The 20,316-nt window shown below is 35.8% G+C and overlaps 1 protein-coding gene across 1 annotated transcript in view; it reads left to right on the forward strand.

The window, feature by feature from the left end:
• SCFD2 (sec1 family domain containing 2) overlaps positions 1–20,316 on the forward strand; it is a 330,221-nt gene that overhangs the window by 38,304 nt on the left and 271,601 nt on the right. Inside the window, exons 3-4 of the mRNA XM_079772424.1 lie at positions 7,087–7,214; positions 17,743–17,918. Coding sequence (XP_079628550.1) covers positions 7,087–7,214; positions 17,743–17,918 — 304 coding nt within the window. The remainder of the gene's footprint in view (positions 1–7,086; positions 7,215–17,742; positions 17,919–20,316) is intronic.

The raw sequence follows: 20,316 nt of genomic DNA on the forward strand, positions 1-20,316 counted from the left end.
AGTCCTATATAATAAAAGGGTAATATGCAAATAGACTGAACAGCAGACAAACCGAACAACCAATCAAAGCATAATATGCTAATGATATGCTAAGGCTGCTCAACCACTTGCTATGACATGCACTGACCACCAGGGGGCAGACAGTCAACTGGTCGACCAGTTGCTATGACATGCACTGACCACCAGGGGGCAGATGCTCCTACCGGTAGGTTAGCTGGCTGCTGGGGTCTGGTTGATCGGGACTGAGCAAGATGGGCGGGACATGCCCTGGAGCCCTCCCGTGGTCCCTCCCCAGCCCAATGGTGCACTGGTTGGGCCTGCACCCTCTTGCAATCCAGAACCCTTTGGGGGTTGTTGGAGAGCCAGTTTCAGCCCGATCATGCAGGCCACTCCCCTTGGGAGGGTGCCAGACACAGGGCTCATGGCTGGCAAGCGCTGTTGTGGCAGTGCAATCCTCTCCCAATTGGGACTGATTGGGCACGAGCCCACGGCAGGCACAGTGGGGCTGGGATGAGCGTGAGCGGCAGGTAGGAGCTACAGGCAGAGTTGGACTGTGGGTTTCGGCCCGATCCCTGCAGGCCACCCAGAGGGACCCCACCCGTGCACGAATTTGTGCACTGGGCCTCTAGTACAATATAAAAGTAGAACATTTTTCTCAGTTTTATCAGTGGTAAATCATTAGAGGCTATTTCTCCTTCTTTCTTTTCCAAGAATATAATGAATATCAAGTAAAATCTAGATTGGAAATAATACCTCAGGGCAATTTAGGCTTTTTTTTTTTTTGCCTTTTTAGTTGTTTAAATGATATATGTGCAGAATGATTTAAAATTCGCAAAATCTTCTTGGAGAGAAACAGTTAAAGAAGGGAGTTGAATAAAAGTGATTGGCATTGTATAGCAAAGTGACTGTCAATGACTATAGTGACCTACAAGGGGAATAGTATGATACTGTTTAAAACAGAAAGTGTTCAAAATTCTGAGAGCAAGTTTTACCTGCTTCATGAGTTACTATGGATTTGTTTCACTATTCGCCCTATTACATTGTCTTACGTGGGGCCCACTTGTAAACTTAAGGGGAAGATAGAGAATGTATTAAGGATTTGAAAAGAAAATCATCTGCCAAAACCGGTTTGGCTCAGTGGATAGAGCGTCGGCCTGCGGACTCAAGGGTCCCAGGTTTGATTCTGGTCAAGGGCATGTACCTTGGTTGCGGGCACATCCCCAGTAGGGGGTGTGCAAGAGGCAGCTGCTCGATGTTTCTCTCTCATCGATGTTTCTAACTCTCTATCCCTCTCTCTTCCTCTCTGTGAAAAATCAATAAAATATATTTTAAAAAAAATAAAGAAAAGAAAAGAAAAGAAAATCATCATGAAAAGTTGAAAATAATTGACATTCTACATAATTGATGCTCTTTGATGATTTGCATAATACAAGCATGGCATAGTATAGTAGAAAGGTCATTGGGCTCAGAAGCCATGTACCTGGACATGAGTTCTGGTTTTGCCATTTACAGGTTGAGTGTACTTAAGTAAAACAGTTGGCTTCTCTGAGGGTCTTTAAATTGGGTCAGGGATACTAGTTTAGTTCATGAAGTTAGGATCAAATGAGTTATAAGAAGTTGTATTGTAAATCCTGAAATGCTTCTAAAATAGAATGTAGTGATGGTATTTAAAATTATTTTCTAGTATTACATTTTATTTACTTTTCAAAAATCTTAAATTACTCATGTAAAAAAGAAAAACACTATTTTTGGGTGGGCCTGATTGTTAAAAAGACGTTATCCAGCTGTTCTTAAACTTAAGAGAGAAGACTAACCCTAAGTAAGACTAAGGTTTACAGTAGAGCAAAAAGGGTTTAGATTAGGTATAAATAGAATCTAATAGTAGTTTGATTTGTTTAAAATAGTACTGTTTTTCTCAGGCATATTATAAAACTTTCTTTGGATGCCTTCAAAAATTCAAAATAGGTTTTCATCTGTGTTGGGTTAGGTAGTGTCCTGCTGCAGATGTAAGGATGATTAATTTAACATTGCCTCTAATGTTCACATTACCACAAAAGTTGTGCATCTACTTTTTAAGTCAGCCTGGAAATATTTATGGAATCGAACTCCTCATAAAAGTAACAATTCTAGTTTTAGTTTTTAAAAATATAATTTTATTGATTTCAGAGAGGAAAGGAGAGGGAGAGAGAGAGAGAGACAGAAACATCAATGAAGAGAGAATCATTGATCTGCTGCCTTCCACATGCTCCTCACTGGGGACCGAGCCCGCAACCCAAGCATGTGCCCTAAATGGGAGAACTGTGACTTCCTGGTTCATAAGTCGTCGCTCAACCACTGAGCCACATCAGCTAGGCAAAACTAATGTTAAAATATCCTGTTGGTTCAGTCTCCAGAATTTCAGTGTAATTAAATAAATGGGCAGGAAGCTGGCCCAGAAGTCATTGCTTAAAAATCTTCATTAAATTGACTTACTATAGCTCTAAGTCTCTAATCTATATCAAAATTCTTTACATCAACTTGCCATTATAAAGGGATTGCTTAAATTGAAGTTTTTAGTCTTTCAATGGATATCATAATGAATTCTGCATTAAAAAACGAAGCTACTGGCAGTGATTATCCATATGAGTATACATGTTGATGAAAATGACTAATGTGCTTTTGAAACAGGTTTCCTCCTATATCTTATGAGGAAATGCTGACCTTTGATTTTTTTTTAATTTAAAAAATATATATTTTTATTGATTTCAGAAAGGAAGGAAGAGGGAGCGAGAGAGATAGAAACATCAATGATGAGAGAGAATCATTGATAGGGTGCCTCCTGCATGCCCCCTACTGAGGATCAAGCCTGCAACCTGGGCATGTGCCCTTGACCGGAATCAAACCTGGGACCCTTCAGTCTGCAGGCCGATGCTTTATCCACTGAGCCAAACCAGCTAGGGATGACCTTTGATATTTTTTATTACTATTGCTGCTGCTATGTTTGTTTGTTTGTTTGTTTGTTTATTTATTTATTTATTTATTTATTTATTTATATTTCTTTATTGATTTTAGAGAGTAAGGGAGAAGGAGAGAGAGAGAGAGAAACATCAATGATGAGAGAGAATCATTGATGGGCTGCCTCCTGCATGCCCCTCACTGGGGATCGAGCCCGCAACCAGGCATGTGCCCTTGGCCGGAATCAAACCCAGGACCGTTCAGTCCGCAGGCTGACGCTCTATCCACTGAGCCAAGCCGGCCAGGGCTGCTATGTTTATTGATTACTTAATATGTGCCAGGCATTGTTCTAGGTGCTTTAGATATATTAGTACATTCAATTATAATAACCCACTGAAACTATTACCATCCCTAGTTAACAGGAAACATGTACAGAGAGGTTAGGTAACTCTCTTAGGGACATAGAGCTAGCAAGTGGCAGAATAAGAAGAACCCTCTGTTGTTTGGTTCCAGAACCCATGCTGCTACTAGACTACAGCACTGACTACCACTAGTTGACTACACTGGCCCTATTGTGATAGCCCCTGTGCAGTGCTCATTTCCTCGTCAGGAAAATAGAGAGTTTGTACAGTTGGAGAGGATAAAGAATGATATAAAATATGCCATCGTGATTATAGAATGGATTTCAATGAACTTTTCTTGACTTATACAATTCAACATCAGGAATTGATTTCATGTGAAACTTCAGTGGTGTGAAATGTCTATTGGATTGACTTTTCTGAGCATATTAGAGAAAGGCAGTGATTAACGCCCATACTCAACTCAGATGCTCATATAGGAGTATGTGTATAAACCACCAAGCAGCAGTAACAGAGTGATTGGTGAAGACATGGGTGCAGAACACAGTAGAGTGGTCAGTAAGTATGATCTTGACTTCTTCAGTGCTGATTATTTAGAGAACCAGAATTAGTGTATTAATATTAACTGGGTAATTTTAAAGCGACCATGTGTGATTCGGGGGTTAGTAAGGTGTTTTGTATAGGAATTGGATATTAGAAACTGTCACACATATCTAGACAATCAGAATGGCTTACATTAAAAAAACAATTTTCCAGGAAACATGAGTTGGCATCAGTGTTAGAGATCATGGAAACTATGTATTTCGTCTAAAATGTTTTACTAGAAAAGAACCAGAGAGTACAAGCCCCAAGTGACTTAATTAATATGAACAAATCAGTGTTGTGTAAAAATTATTCAGTATAATGAAGTGAATTCACCTAATTATATACAAACCCTTGAACACATTGAATTATAAGATAATATTTTTCGTAGCAATAGTAGTAGTAGTAGTAGTAGTAGTAACAACCACATAAGTACTCATATTTATTGTGCTTTATGTACATTATCTTATTTAACTCTTACAACCTGTGAGGTGATCACTATTATTACCTCCATCTCACAGATGAGAAAACAGAGGTAAAGAAAGGATTAGTTATGTGAACAGGTTACATAACTAGCAAGCATCATTCATTCATTCATTCATTCATTTTTATTAAGTGTACCTACCACAGGCCTGGCACTGTTCTAAGTATTGGGAAATTAGCAATGAGTAAAATAAGGACCTGTTTTCATAAAAGGACCTTACCTTCTATGAGGGAGATAGGCAAACATGGAAGCATATAATAAGTCATATGGTAATAGGATTATGTAGAACAGTAAAGTCCAGTGAAGGGGAAATGGGGGGGAGGGCAGTGCTAGGTTACGGTGCTGGGATGGGCTGTCATCACTCTTTTATATAGGGCAGTAAGGAGGACTTCTCTGATAAGGTGACATTTTAGCAGGCACCTGAAGAGAGAGGGGATATTTGTAGGAAGAGAATTACTGGCAAAGGAGTGCCTAAGCTTGGAGTGCCTGAGGAAGACTAAAGAGGCCATGTAGCTACTGTGGGTGAAGAGTGCATGGTCAGTTTGAACATGGATTTATCTAACCCCAGAGCCCACATTTCAATCACCACACTAATCTGATGGGGCAACCATAGTATTGCCTAACCTACTGTGATCTTGAAGACTCTCTGTATTATACTCATGGAATAGAGGGCAGTAAATACTCTAGAAGTTCTGTGTACAGAGTTGATAGTATGTGAGAAATCCCTGTGTTTTGCAGAGAAGTGCTTTGGAGAATGAAAGTAGGGAAAGATTGTGTACTATAAATTGGGGAAACTGGGACTAACTTCCCTGCTCAAAATTTTGTAGTGGTTTTCCATTGCCTTCAGAGCTTTGGAGAAGTTAAGTAACTTTCCCAAAACCCCACAGGAAATAGACCTAGTTTTGAATGATGACTAAGACTGTTCACAACTGCTCAGCTACGGTACTCTAATCAGAATGTGAAATCAAGCACATGCTCATTGGCGACCTGTTACCTACAGACTGAAGTTGACAAGCCTTGGAAAGTAATGCAGGACCCTACGAGAGTAGCTCCCACCTTCTCTTTTGCACTTACTTCTAATGCCCCTTCCCTGGCACTTTAGCATGGAACAAAACAGTCCTCATTCATGTTGTGTACCTAGGAATCTGCACATATTGAAACATCCTCCTTCCTCTTGTTTTGTGATAAAGATTTTATATATTCTTTGTGGACTTTCTTTACCATTCTCCTTCCCAGATTCAGTTATAACTTCTTCCCTTGGCTGTTTTTGGAATTCATGTATCTGTGTACTTGCTCATATTTCCAGTAGAAACCAATTTCTGAGCTTCTGCCCTCCAAGCCAGGATTAGAGCCCTCCTCTGAGCTACCAGCTACATCTGTGCCAGCATTGATCATGCCTCTTATCACACTTCTTTTAGGGGATAATTTCTCTGTTTGTATCTCTGCCTCTTCTTCCTTTAAGTCATTGAAAGCTTATTCCTTGTATTTATCTATATCTCAGCCACGGGAATGGGCTTGGCTTGTAGTTTACCTGCTTATTTAAATTAAACATAGAATATTGGGTGCAGAGTTATAATGACAGTTTTGATTAGATCTAAACAAGTAGCATATGTTGAGCAGTGATGTTAGTTCACTAGAAAAAAAAATAGATGTTAATACAACTAACTCTTTAATGAAAGATTAGTATGTGCCAGACATGAAACTCAGCACTGAAGTACATCATTCCATTATTCCCAATCAAATTTGAACTTAAAAGATATATATTATTAGGTATAACTTTAAAGCTAAATTAATATCTAATTAGATATAACTTTTAAAACCAAACTTTAAAAATTCATTCATTTTCACACTATTAGCTAACTGGATAGTAAGAGATGTTAGTAGAGTTTTAAGTGAAGGAAAAAGTCATTGGAAAGGGACAGAAGTCATCTTTGTTTCTTTATATTCAGGTTTTGAAACGTTACTACAAATGTGTATACTTGGCTGATGTAGAGGTCTTCCGGGAAGAACACTGTGCTCATTTATAATTTAAACATGACGTGGTGGGTGAGACAGAGGGCTGTTGGACAAGTGAGCCCAGATGAGACCCTGCACAATGCAGGGCTTCTTTCTGTTATCCTAGTTAATGGTGAAGGATGTGCCATCCTTCCAACCTAAGGCCGAAAGTAGACCTTGGTTATTTAGCCTAATTCTTTATTTTCGTTCAATAGAAAACCTACTCATTAGGAATTCTATTGAGTAGTTTCTTAACAGGAATTCTCATTGCTAATTGCTCTGTGCTTTCCATACAAGTAAGTTATCTCACATTGTTATGCTTATAATCACTGATAAATCATTTTTTGAACATGTATTAATTTTGGCTTATATAGCATTTATATATTACTGTAGCAATTTGAACTGTTCTCTGAAATACTTTAAAATGCAAAATCTAAAAAAAAAAGTATCATACCTAAAAAATATCATATAGTTTTCCCCCACTTCTCAAAGCACAATATAGCTTTTATTCCTTTTTTTTTTTTTTTGCTTGGTTTTGTGTCCCTAATATCTCAATATTTTGTGCTGTTTAAAATGGATTAGATGGTCTTCATTTAATCCTATGCCTAGAATCTATCAGTAGGAAAGACTACTTTAGTGCTCAAAGAAGATATTTTAGAAATTATTTTGCTTTCAGCCTTTTCCATTATTTGGTAGAAATTTATTCTAAAGCTCTCTGTGGTTTTATTGCAGTGATACTGCAGCCAAAGCCCTGTGGGAAGCCTTACTGAACACCAAGCACAAAGAGGCAGTGATGGAAGTCCGGAGACATCTAGTGGAAGCAGCAAGCAGAGAAAACCTGCCAATCAAGATGAGTATGGGTAAGTGTATCCACTTCACCCAGGATAGACAGTGACTGCAGGCTCCAAGGGAGTTCATGTAAGTAAGCCTGTTCTAATTGGTGAGCCAACTTAGCCAGCATGGCATGTAGATAAAAGTATTGAAGTATCTGTAAACTGTCAAAAGAGTAGGGAGGGAATACGTACACACTACTCTTGGGGCTCAAGAATGACCCCTTTTCTTAGACTCAATTTTCGGAATTCTAGGAGAGTCCTTGTATACAAATAATAATTCTTTTAGTTTCTTTAGTTGATCTAAAACTATCAAAATTGATTTGGACCACCCTTCCTTCATTCTATTTCACCCATACTTTCCCACCTTCCCCTTTAAAAAATCCTCCCTACCTTCTTAATGTGGATGAAAACTCTTTGAGTGGTTTTGAATTAATGAATGAACTATTGTGCTGGCAAAACAGTTGAGCAGACAGACATGCTTTGGCCTCTCACCTTTAGAATTATCTGCTAATTGTCGAGTCACATAAATGTTATCCTTTCTTCACCAGGGTATTACACATCTTATTTTTCCCATTTTCATTTTTCACCACATTCAGCTTTGTCTTCAGTCTTAGAAGAATCTGGCTGAATGAAATTTAAGTTTTAAATAGCTTTTTTTCTTTTATTTTAAATATATTTTTTATTGATTTCAGAGAGGGAGAGAGAGAAATAGAAACATCAATGATGAGAAAGAATCATTGATCAGCTGCACGTTCCCTACTGTGGATTGAGCCTGCAACTCAGGCATGTGCCCCTGACCAGAACTGAACCTGGGACCCTTTAGTCCGCAGGCCGATGCTCTATCTACTGAGCCAAACCAGCTAGGTATGGCATAGCATTTTTCTTTTGATTAAAAAGTCAGAGAACTAATGTTTTGATTTTAGAAAAGGAATTTGGTGGTTTACTTTTTTTGATTAAATAATTCTGTTAATATGGAGTATAGATAGTGAATCTGGTTAATAGGTAGAATTTATTTCTGGAAACTTTATTTCTATATTTTAAAAATGTTTTCTTAGTTATAACCTGCTCTTAGATATCTAGTAAATATTAGTACATTTTACTGGAAGGAATTAAAAAAAATTTTTTTTTTTTTGCTGAGATTCCTAGCCCAAATTCTTAATTATTTATGAGTTTAAAAATCAAACTATCAAGTTGAAATGGAAGAACAAAATTTGGAAGTAAAGGAATAAGGATGAACCTAGATTCCTAGAAGGAAATATGTTACAGGGTCATAAAATGAAAGAAAAAAAAATCATGACTTCCAGTATGTTACATGACTTCTGTATATATATGAGAGCTTTAAGGAACATAAAGATGATAAGAAAGTGAAAATAACATTTATTGAGTATTTACAATGTGCCAGGTATTCTTCTAATTCTTTACATGTATTTATCTTATTTAATTCTCACAGTAATTCTGGTGAGATAGGTACCATTACTATTCTATTTTTCAGGTAAGGAAACTGGAATAGAGAAAATTTAAGTTGTCTAAGGCCTTACATATGACAAGGAATAGGACTGAAATTTATTATAGATTAATTGCAATGTAGAATATGAATCCATGTCATTAAATTCTCTATACTTTGTTATATTAAAATCCATTGGTCTCTCTTGCACTTTGAAAGGACAGACATATCCTGTGACACTTGGAAAATAATGGTTCTCTAAATTATGCACATTGTCCAGATGTTGACACATATTATACGATATAACAAAACCACACTTGTTATTATCCCCATTGATATCTTTAGAAAATCTTTAAGTATTGGGAATGTAAAGATATGGGGACAAATACAAGTCTCCCAGAATTATGATTTTCACACGAAAATTTGACTTTAGTCATTGACAATACAAACTGTCAGTTGTTTTCCTTGAAGTGATAGACCCATTTCATTCATTTTTTGGGGGAAAATGTGTGAAGAACCAGTTTTTCCGTTGTCTTCTAGTAAAAATTTTGTGCCATAAAATAGTGTGAACAGTTCACAATTCAGTCACACCAGTGTTTTTCCTCAAGGCAATCATTGTATTTTGGTATGCACCAGAAGTACTTTTTGTATATTTCTCATTTCTTTACACAGAATATTGACATTTGCTTAAGGGTTCAGATTTATTAAAATTAATAACACTTACAGTTTCATCATGGCCATTCTGAAGTGAAATTGTCTGTTTATTTAATTTGGTGCCACTGCCTTGATTGACACCAAGGCACCAGCACTTTGCCCACCATTGTTTTTGTACCGTCAGTGCAAATACAGCATAGTAACAAATTCAGGTAACATCTTAGTACTAGTATGAAAATAGTTTTGATTTTTCTGACTATCTAAAAGTGCCTCAGGGACCCTGGGGTCTGTGGAACATCTTTGAGAACCATTACTTAAAAGGGTGCCATATCCTCTGCAGTGGAACATTGGCAGTTTCCTGGAGATCATTGGAATCATAGTTAGATGTGAAAATAGAAGAGGGGAAACCTCATGGAAATTTTTTCTAGACATATCCAGATGTAGAAGTAATAGACAATTACTAGATCCTTGTTGTTGATAGGAAACATAAAATATTATCTTGTTTTCAAATGAACAAGCTATTTAAATTTGCTGAATCTGTTTTTCTGTCTGCAAAATGGGGATTCTAGTACCTATACAATTAGATGAGATGGTTACATATATGAAACATAGTGTTTGTGAAATTTAAGGTGTTCTGTAAAAGGAGTGTATAGCCTAATGAAATTAGTTATTGCCTTCTGGGCAGATAAAACACATTATGAAAATAATGACCAATGGCCATGTAATTGTATATGAAGAGTACTCTACCAGATCTAGGGGTGGAATTACTCTCTCTGCAGGATTTGTTCCCTGATCATCTCAGTGGGAAATATGTGACTAGAGTAATGGTTTCCAGAAGTGAAAGTAGAGATTTGGGATTTGGTTACCTAGTGGTTATGTTGAAGCTTTAATCTAAAGGAAACATAATTTCCTAAAGGAAATATAATATAAGGAATATAGAAATATTTCTAAAGGAAATATAAGATTGATCATCCAGAGAGAGAAGGTAGGATGAATGAGAAGGGGGTTGGAGGCAGAGCCTTAAGGGATACATCCATTTAGGGTATGAAGAAGAAGATAATCTAGAGAAAGAGACAGAAAGAGTTTTCATTGAATTAATAAATAATAATGTATGAAAGTGTTAAAGTCACGAAACAAATGATTTCCTTTTATACTTTATTACCTAAAACAGAGTTAGTTGCCTCTGTTTCTCTTGTTCCTCATCTGCAAAATGGGAATCTGAATTTCTAGGGTCCCTTCTTCAAGCATCTACCTGTGGCTCTATATTTTTTTTTAACTTAAATTGTTACATCTTCATTTTCTTCTTTTTCTCTCCTCTTCTTCATCCTCCTCTTCCTCTTATTGATCTTTATGTTTTCTCAACTTAAGGGATCCTTAACATGAGAATATGGGCAAGAAATTTATAAAGCCCAACAAACAAAATGATGTGATTAGAAGGCTGTTGGCTGCAGGGTGGAAGTTTCTTTATGTAGAGGCTCTCCTGAGAACAGGCATTTATTTCCAAGTCAGAGTAGACCCACCAAGGAAATGCTCCTTCCCTGGTAGCCTGGTAGTCTGGCCCCTGGATAGCAGGGGTAATCCATCTATCTCTTTCCATGCTCTTTGCTGAGTGTATATACGTTAATGCAATGTCTAAGTCACTTCAGGAAGGCTCCATTTCCAAAGAAAGCCAAGCCATAAGTGTTTCTGGTGGTTTTATATTTCACTGTTTTGTATAACTTTCAGGGAGAGCTATTTATTTTCTATTTGTGACCCCTGGTCATGTAGCAATTACACTTTATTCTGTACTATCCTGAAAACATGTCTTGCAATAGATTTCTGAACTTTGGACCCATTTGATTGAATTGATTCTTATAAATAAAATGCTCTTTTTATGTTAGTTTCTTATTCTCTCTTGGTAATACTGTAGAGATAAAAATCTGTGCTACAAGAAATGTATACTGTTTAAAGGATATCCCAGAAAACCGTCTTCAGTATTTATGGTGTTATAAAAGTGGACATCCATTCCCAGCTGGGCTTTATCCAAGTTTCACTATACAGATGGCTGTATACACTGACCTTCAAATCCTTATGGGAGAAGATTGGTAATGTCTTCCCTCTTCCCCCTTTAATAACTTGTTTCTGTGTGTATTGGTCATCCCGATCTTGAAATTTTTTTTCTCATGTCTGACTTAAATCTTTCCACCTGCATGTTAACCAGATTTCTTTGCCCTGTGGTCTCGATAGTGGTGGGAAGCAGGCAGTTATTCTTCTTCTATTGCTTCATCTGTTGAATAATAATGCTTCATCTATTGTATAAATCAGTGATAGTAATAAACTCAAAATTTCTAGAGAAAAATACATGTCTGTTCATTCTATATGAGGCATACATGATTTTCTTTCAGAATCAAGAGAATATTTAAAAAGTAATATTAGCACATGCTTCTAGAAAATTCCAGTTATAACATCTGTAAAATGAAAGTTTAAAGTACCTTTCCTCCTCCCCACCATCTTGCTCTTCAGTACAATCTTTGTTTCTAAATTAGAATCTTGTCCTCCAGGCCTTTCTCTCTATAATTAGGTAAGAAAGTAGGTAAATAAACATGTACTAGTAAACAAATAATGAGAAAAAAAATAAAGATACATACTAATAGTATGGTAATATAGTTTCTATTATAATTTGTTTTCTCTTACTCTTATGAGGGTTTTTGCTATGCAGCATAAAATACCTTGAAGAAAACAATCATACAGTTGTGCCTCATTTTAAACATTACTTGTATAGTCTAAAAATTATGTTAAATTGAATCAAATTTAAAATGTATAATTTGTTTTCTCTTACTCTTATGAGGGTTTTTGCTATGCAGCATAAAATACCTTGAAGAAAACAATCATACAGTTGTGCCTCATTTTAAACATTACCTGTATAGTCTAAAAATTATGTTAAATTGTTAAATGTAATCAAATTTAAAATGTCTGAAGACATTGATACAACTATGGAAAACTGACAGATCAACTAAAGCTAAGTATGCACCCACCACCCAGCAGTTTCACACCTGGGCATTTCTTCAATACAAATGAATGCTTATGTCTAACAAAAGGCATGTATTAGAATGTTCATAGCATCATTATTTACAGTGGCCCCAAATTGTAAAACCCAAGTCCGTCAAAGCAGAAAGGATGAAGAAACTAGAGCGATAAAATACAGTAAAGAAAGATGGAGATTTTAGATAATGTTAACAAAATAAGCTAGACACAAAAGAGTATACTAAATGTACAATTCCATATACATAGTGTTCAAAAGCAGACAAAATGATCTGTGGTGATGGAGATAAGAGTAGTAATGTTACCTTTGTGGGGTTATTGATTGGATAAGAACACAAGGGACTCTTCTAGACATATTCTATACATTGAGCTGGATGGTGGTTACATGGATAGATACATGTGTCAACATTAATTGAACTGTACACTTACAATTTGTATGCTTTATGTTTTACTTGTCACTTCCATTATACCTGAGGCTTCCGAGTCTAGAGTTACCCCTACATTCTGGCAGGTGGCTCTCTCTTTGCTGCGGTGCCTTTTCTTTCATTTATTCTAAGCAAAGCCTTTTTGGGTAGCTGAAAATAAGAGGTTTATTTTTATTGTTTGTTTTGTTCCATCATTTAGTACTCTTCTATTCCTCTTTTACCTTTGATGAACTTATACTTCTATTAAAAATTTTAAATACAATAAAAATGATGCTATGACAGTATTATTATATTTAAAAAGTCAGAGTTCAGTTGTAGCTATAGTTACTAGAATGTTCTCATTTTTGTTGTTTCTCAGTTTCCTGGTATAGCCAAGTACAGTTATGTCTCCGAACTGAAATTTCATTCAGGTTACATTATAATATATATGGCTTTATATCTGTATATCTTTTTCATAGCTGAGGAAATTTAGTTATGGTTTTGTCTTGGGTGATGAAAATGTTCTCAAATTATATAATGGTGGTGATTGCACAACTCTGAATGTACTAAAAACCACTGAATTGTACACTTTTAAGGGTGAATTTTACATTTTTTTGCATTATATCTCAGTAAAGTTGCTATTTTAAAAAGGGCTTTTGGAAATACGGATATTATTGTGCAAATAAAATTCAGCCCAAGTTTAAATATAAATCAAGAAAATTTCCTAAAATGTAGAAAGAACAAGACATTGAAAAAATAGAAAAGATAAAAGAGAGAAAGCAAAGAATAGGAAATTAGTAAAGGAAGAATGTAATACTTTCCCAGATGTGAAGAAAGCATAATCAAATTGAATAGGCTTACTGAAAAATAAGTAGAAAGAATTTAAAACCCTCTACACTAGACATAATAACTGTAAATCCTGAGTATAAGAAAATGAGAAGATCCTAAGAGCCACAAGATGGAAAAAGGAAGCTCAACTACAAAGGAACAAGAATGAGAGTAGCACACATTCCTCAGCAGCAGGCCTGAAAACCAGAAGATAGTGAAGCAAGGTATTATAACCAAGAATTCTAGACCCAGATAAACTATGAGGGCAAGAAAAAGCCTTTTCAGACGTAAAAGAACTTTGCTTTCTGCATACCTTTTCTGAGAAATTTACTTCAGCCTGTGCCTCTTGTGGGTTGTAGCGTTTAGCTATGTTCTTTATTTTGAGATCCTCGGCTGATACTTGGTGACATAAAATGTTAAAATAATGAGAAAAAATAACAAATGAATAGCTGTGACTTTTGTGTAATACTGAAATTATTCCCATATGCAATTTGTGTGTGAGTTAATATTTATAAACTAGAGTTTTAGCACAACACATTCCATTTAGTATAATAATGTACTTTGCCTTTATTATATTTGAAAAATGATTGAAAAGGAGATAATGAAATGATGATTTCTGGGAATGCAAGTCTTAAAATACATGTTTGTTTATTCAAATTTCACCCATTGGGTTTTCCTTCATGCTTTCAAGAAAATGAATAAATACATGCAATGAAAATATTATTATTTCTTATAGTAAGAGTTTTTTTTAAAATAACATGCAGTACTAAATATGCTATTTTAGACAAAATTTCTGATGGTGGTTGTGTTCTACCATTAAAACACAGTTTTACAATTAAATCAAACTTGGCATTGAATATTCTTTAAGAATATCAACAAAGAACCATCTATGTGTAGATACTTGAAATTATTTTAACAAGTCACAAAACAAGTTGAGAGTTATAATTTATTGAGTGTATATAGTAAGTAGAAAAATAGACTCCATTATGCATTTGAATTCAATTCAATTTAATTTTTAAAGAATCACAGACTATATTAAATCATTTTGTTTTCCAAATCTGGCCCCTTTTCCCCAAAAGATAATTATATTTTAATGAGTTTTAAAATATATACGAGTATATAATTGGTGGTTAATAAAGTTTTGTGTTTTTCTCCTAGCTGAGTTGAAATCGGAAACCTGTTTCTCTTTCTTAGAAACTCTATCAAAAAGAAAAAGAAAGCCTAATAGCTTTTCTTACTTGAAGACCATTTTCAAATTTCAAATGGTCAGTTTTCATAAAGTTGCTATATGTTATGCAGTCTTGATATAAAATAACCCTTGTTTCTATGGTTTTAAAAAACATTTTGCAAAGCCTTCTGAGTTGACATTTTAAAATCACCATGTAAATCTGCCTGACAAGTGTTTTGCTTTTTTTGGTAATGTGAGGTATGAATAAATGTTCTGTCTATGGCTTTTTCAACACCTGGTTCTAGTTGCTTGCTGTTTTAGTTGACACAGACTGAGGTGCTTTCTCAAGTCGTTAATCTCACTATAGCATTTTTGGTGTCGGTGAGTTGATTTCAGCTTGTTTTGTATAAGGTTGTGATTAAGTTCAAGATTTTGAAAATGTTACTAGCCTATTTGCACTAGCCTGTATTTAAAAACTTTTGTGTGTGGCACTCTTTTACTGAATTATAATTAGCACGTTATGGATTTTTACCAAAAATTCTGCTTTCATGTTGTATCTTATGAAGTGTTAATGGCTTGTGTGTGTAAGAAAGGGATATACAGAGGGGAACAGAATAGAGCAAGGTGAATAATTGCTAAATTCACAATGTAGTGTTTTATTGGCATTTTCTTTATGAATTACTAGAGGCCCGGTGCATGATTCGTGTACGGGTTGGGTCCCTCGGCCTGGCTGGTGATCTGGGTGATCAGGGCCATTGGAGCCGTTTCGCCCAGTCCAGGGGGAGGGACTGTGGGAGGTTGGGGGCCAGCCGGCTGGGAGTAGGGAACGCGGGAGGTTGGCTGGCCAAGGAGGAGGGACAGCGGGAGGTTGGCTGTGGGAGTGGACTGACCACCAAGGGCAGCTCCTGCATTGAGCATCTGCCCTCTGGTGGTCAGTGTGTGTCATAGTGACTGGTTGACTGGTCGTTCGGTCAACCGGTTGTAACGGTCACTTAGGCTTTTATGTATATAGATACCCATTTGCTCCTTTGGGAAGGTGGCATTAGGTAAATATGGTGACTGGGTCTGAGTCTGAGCTAGGAATTGCTAACTGGATAAAAAGTTCAACTATATTTTTGAATCAAAGACATTCTTAACTTTAAACTGAGCATATGATTATTACAATCGAAATCTAAACAGACCCTTTCATGACTATCTCTGATGATTTCCATTTCTTGTAGTCCCTCTAATTCATAGACAATTTTACTATGAATAGAGTGCATGCATTTTGAGCCTAATTCTCGCTCCTTCAGGTGAGGAGATAGCATTGGAGAGGTAGGGAGTTTCGTGTCAGGCAGAGCCATTCACACTTTCAAGACATTTTGAATTTTTCCTTAGCAGCACTTATCACAATAATGATTAAATACTTATTTTTATAATTATTTTAAGAATCTCTCTCTTGATAGGCAAAACTCCGTGTGTCCAGGAACCACACTGCCATCGCCTGCAGTACAATGTATAAACAAATGGAGCTCCCAGTGATCTTAAATTTGAGCTAATTTTGTGTGAAAATTATACCTTAATAAACCTGACTCAAAACCAGAATTCATGAGGCTGTTCTCTATTGTAATTAAGCGAGCAAATCATTAGCTTGCTGCGTTGAGAATCAGGAATGAACTCATGCTTTACCGAGGGATCAAAGAAACAAGTGGGACTCAACTCCCTACTTATCATTCCTACTATTATTATTCTTTAGATGCTGACCCTGATAAACTGGTAAGAAGGAGCTTCAAAAATTCTTAATCTCTTTAAAAAATGTAATGAAAAGAAAGAGTATGTCTCAGGCTTATACATTTCATCTGTCAAGGTCTTTATATTTTGTGCAGCAAAACCATTTATTAAGTGATACCTGCCATTTTGCACTGTGTAAGGCAATGAACCCACAGTGCCTCAGGTGCGCTAAGTGATACAGCACATGCCGTGTTGGCTACCTCATAGAGTTGCTATGAGAATCCAAAGAGGGCATGATTGCTCTGTGTAAACTATGAAGTGCTAAATCAAGACAGGTGGTTTCATTGCCAAGTATTAACAAACCTCGATAAAACAAACAAACTTGGATTTCGGGCATCGGAGAGCAACCAACAAACGGCATGGGTAAGATGTGTAGGAAAGATTTACTTGACTTGTATCTGTGTTTGGCCCTGTTGCCTTCTCTTTGCCCAATAGGGAGAATATGTGGTGTTTAGGAGTTTTGTGCTTAGCACTGGTTCATGGCAGAAATTGAATTTGATGGATTGGAGAGTGGAAAGTGACTCAGTCGAAGGACTGCTATAGGAAAAGTGGAACTTAGAGGCTCTGAAGGAGTGAATCTTCAACAGGCGCTTTGTTTATTTGTTTTTGTTTTTGTACAAGCTCATCATAGTTTTTTATGATGTGCGTTTTCGTGTTCCACACCTAGGTGATCATTGTAGCAAATGTGCTTTGTCACCCATACCAAACTCTTTCTTCTGGTATCTTATCTTCTGGTGTTTTTGCCACGCTGGTTATCCATACATTTTTATTTTGTGTAATAGTCAACCTTTTACAGTTTTATTATCATAACCCACTGATACCAGTGATAAAGTTTTAGCTATAGTCATAACATATTTCTCCTTTTATTTTCTATACATACACACATAATTAGAAATTTTGCCTTTTGGCCTCTTAGATTGCTAACTCTTATGTCTTGGAGAGGTACTCCATGTTGAGCTCAACAATTTATTTGTGTGACTTTATTTGAGAACTTATTTAGGGGGTATTGCAGAATTAGAAAATGAATTCTACTAGCAATCCAGATCACCTAACATCTGTTTCCTCACTTGCAAGATGCAGGTAATAATTTCAATTTCACTGTTGTCACCATGTTGTTGTAAGAATCATAACAGCTTAGCAAAGCTTGCAGTCAGCTCTGAAGTTCTGTGCCAATATAAGGCAGTTAATGTTATCAATGGCACTCTTCTCATTATTTTTTACCACTCCCAGAAGAGGGTTCACTGATAAATTATTATGTTTCTCCAGGGAGAGTCACTCCGGCGCAGCTCACGTCCTATATTCAGCTCTTCAAGAACAACCTCAAAGCTCTAGTGAGTCACTGTGGACTCCTGCAGCTTGGGCTGGCCACGGTTCAAACTCTGAAGCACCCGCAGACTGCCAAGTGGGACAACTTTCTGGCTTTCGAAAGGCTCCTTCTCCAGGTATGTTGCTGTGGGAGCTTCTTGGGATAGTAGTAATTAAAATTTTCACTTCCAGAGAAAAACACTGATATTTATTGTAGTCTTGGTAATACATCATATTGTTGACATATGCCCTGTATCATATTCTCCTTGTAACACCAAATTAAAATCTAACTAGAAACTTTTTCCAGACGCTTTTTATTTATTTTGACAGTGACATCTTTGGCTTCTCACACAATACTAAGAATGTTTCTTGAGCATTTGACTAACCTTTGTAAACCTCTTTTCAATTTGATGCCACTTGGACCTTTTTTTTATCTTCATGGCATCTTTATTCAATTCTTACTACCTTTCCTGTAGAAGAGGATGTGGTTTAAAAAGGTGCTTAATAAAAGATGAAGGGAGGCAAACTCCATTTGTAGTTTTATGAAGAAATTTGTATGTGGGGTGGGACCTTTTCATGATCGATGAAATATTTTAATGGAAAACTTTTGTAAACAGATGTATTTTTAACAATTGTAAAGTATTTCAAACTTACATAAAATAATATGACAAATATCTATGTATTTCCTGATACCATACCCTTCCCTGGCATTCCCTGATTCTCCTTGTTCCTTTTCCAGAAGTAATCATAAGCTGTGTTACTTGTTTCTTTATTTTTATTAAATAATTATTTTTTCATAAATAATACAGATTATTGTTATGGGCTTTATTTTTTATGTAAGTGACACCGCACTATCAATATTCCTAAACAACCTGCTTTTTCAACATTCTGTTTTTAAGATAATCCAAATTGACATGTCTAGATCTAGTTTATTTGTTTAAACTATACCATACTATTTGATTGTAAAGATATACAACAATTTATCCAATTCATATTGATGTATAGTGAGGCTGTTCATTGTGTGTGTGTGTGTGTGTGTGTGTGTGTGTGTGTGAGAGAGAGAGAGAGAGAGAGAGAGAGAGAGAGAGAGAGGAAGGAATGAGATGAATATCCGTGAATAGGCCCTTGGATACACATGTAAAAGAGTTCTCTAGGATATATACCTTGGAAAAGATTGTTAGATTGTTGACCATGCATGTTGTTGAGTTTACTAACTATCATCAAATAGCTCACCAAAGAAGTTGAACTAGTTGACCCTTCTGCTAGGAATGGATGACAGTTTTTTCCCCACATAGTATCTAGCACTCAGGATTATTAAGTGTAAATAGTTTTTTAGTGGGTCAGAGCTATCTCTTTGTGTAAATTTGTGATTTTCTGACAACTATGAAGTTTTATAATATTTATTGGCTATTCAATTTTTTTCTTCTATCAATTGCTTATACTTTGCCCATTTTTTTTCTCTATTGGGTAATAGCAAAAACTGTTTTACATCATGCAAATGCTTCTCCCAGACTATGTTTTGTCTTTTAACTTTAACTCCCGTATATTTTATTGTATGAAAGTTTTAAATTTTGATTTAGTCTAGTTCATTAATATTATCCTTGATGGTTGGTGCTTATTTATATTTCATATTAGAAATCTTTTTTCACCCCTAATTTCTAAATATATTTTCTACTAAAAATTAATTTTTACTTTTGACATTTGAATTTTTAATCCACCTGGAACTTAATTTTGTTTATGATATTATTAGGATCTAATTTTCTTTTCTTCCATATGGATAGCCTGTTTCCCCTGCACCATTTATGAAATATTCCATTGTACTGTAGATTACTTATCCAACAGTCATTTTTCTCTTTCTTATGGTGGCAAAACACCAGTTTTGTTCCATGTCTATTCTATTCCCACATGATTTAGGCAAATCCTGATTGGTCTCAGGCTATATTGGTATTCTTACTTCCCACTTAGTGATTGGTTTAGCCGGTCTAGCTAAAGAGAGGTAGAGGGAAGTTTGCCGAAGGTAATTCTAGGAAAGATTTTCTTTTGCCATGATAGAAGGATACATAATGAAGAAACAAACTCCTTTATAGTTCTCTTGATGCATGTTTGTGACACTGAGCATTTTGTGATAATGAAGAGCTTACTGATATCCTGAGGAAGACAGAACAGAACCTGAATCCTTAATGATACTTGAGCCTTACCTCAAAAGACTTGATTTTATGAGATAATTCTCCTCATTGTTTATGCCATTTTGGTTCTCTAGTATTTGCAGCCAAAAATATTCATCCTTTTCCCACTGATATGTAATATATTAAGATTTCATATAAAGGTTTATTTCTCAGTTTCTAGTATTTCAGTGTTCAGCTTATTCATAATTAATACTACAGAATTAATACTACAGCATTTTAAAATTAATATGTCCATTTTGTGTTTTTCTCTATAAAAGAAACTTATTAGATTCACTCATGGGTATTTTAAAGATTTTGATGCCATTGTGAATTGAATTTTTAAACATTTATTGTTGAGAGAGCGAGAGAG

The sequence above is a fragment of the Cnephaeus nilssonii genome, assembly GCF_951640355.1.
Source record: "Cnephaeus nilssonii genome assembly, chromosome: 1".
Taxonomy (NCBI): domain Eukaryota; kingdom Metazoa; phylum Chordata; class Mammalia; order Chiroptera; family Vespertilionidae; genus Cnephaeus; species Cnephaeus nilssonii.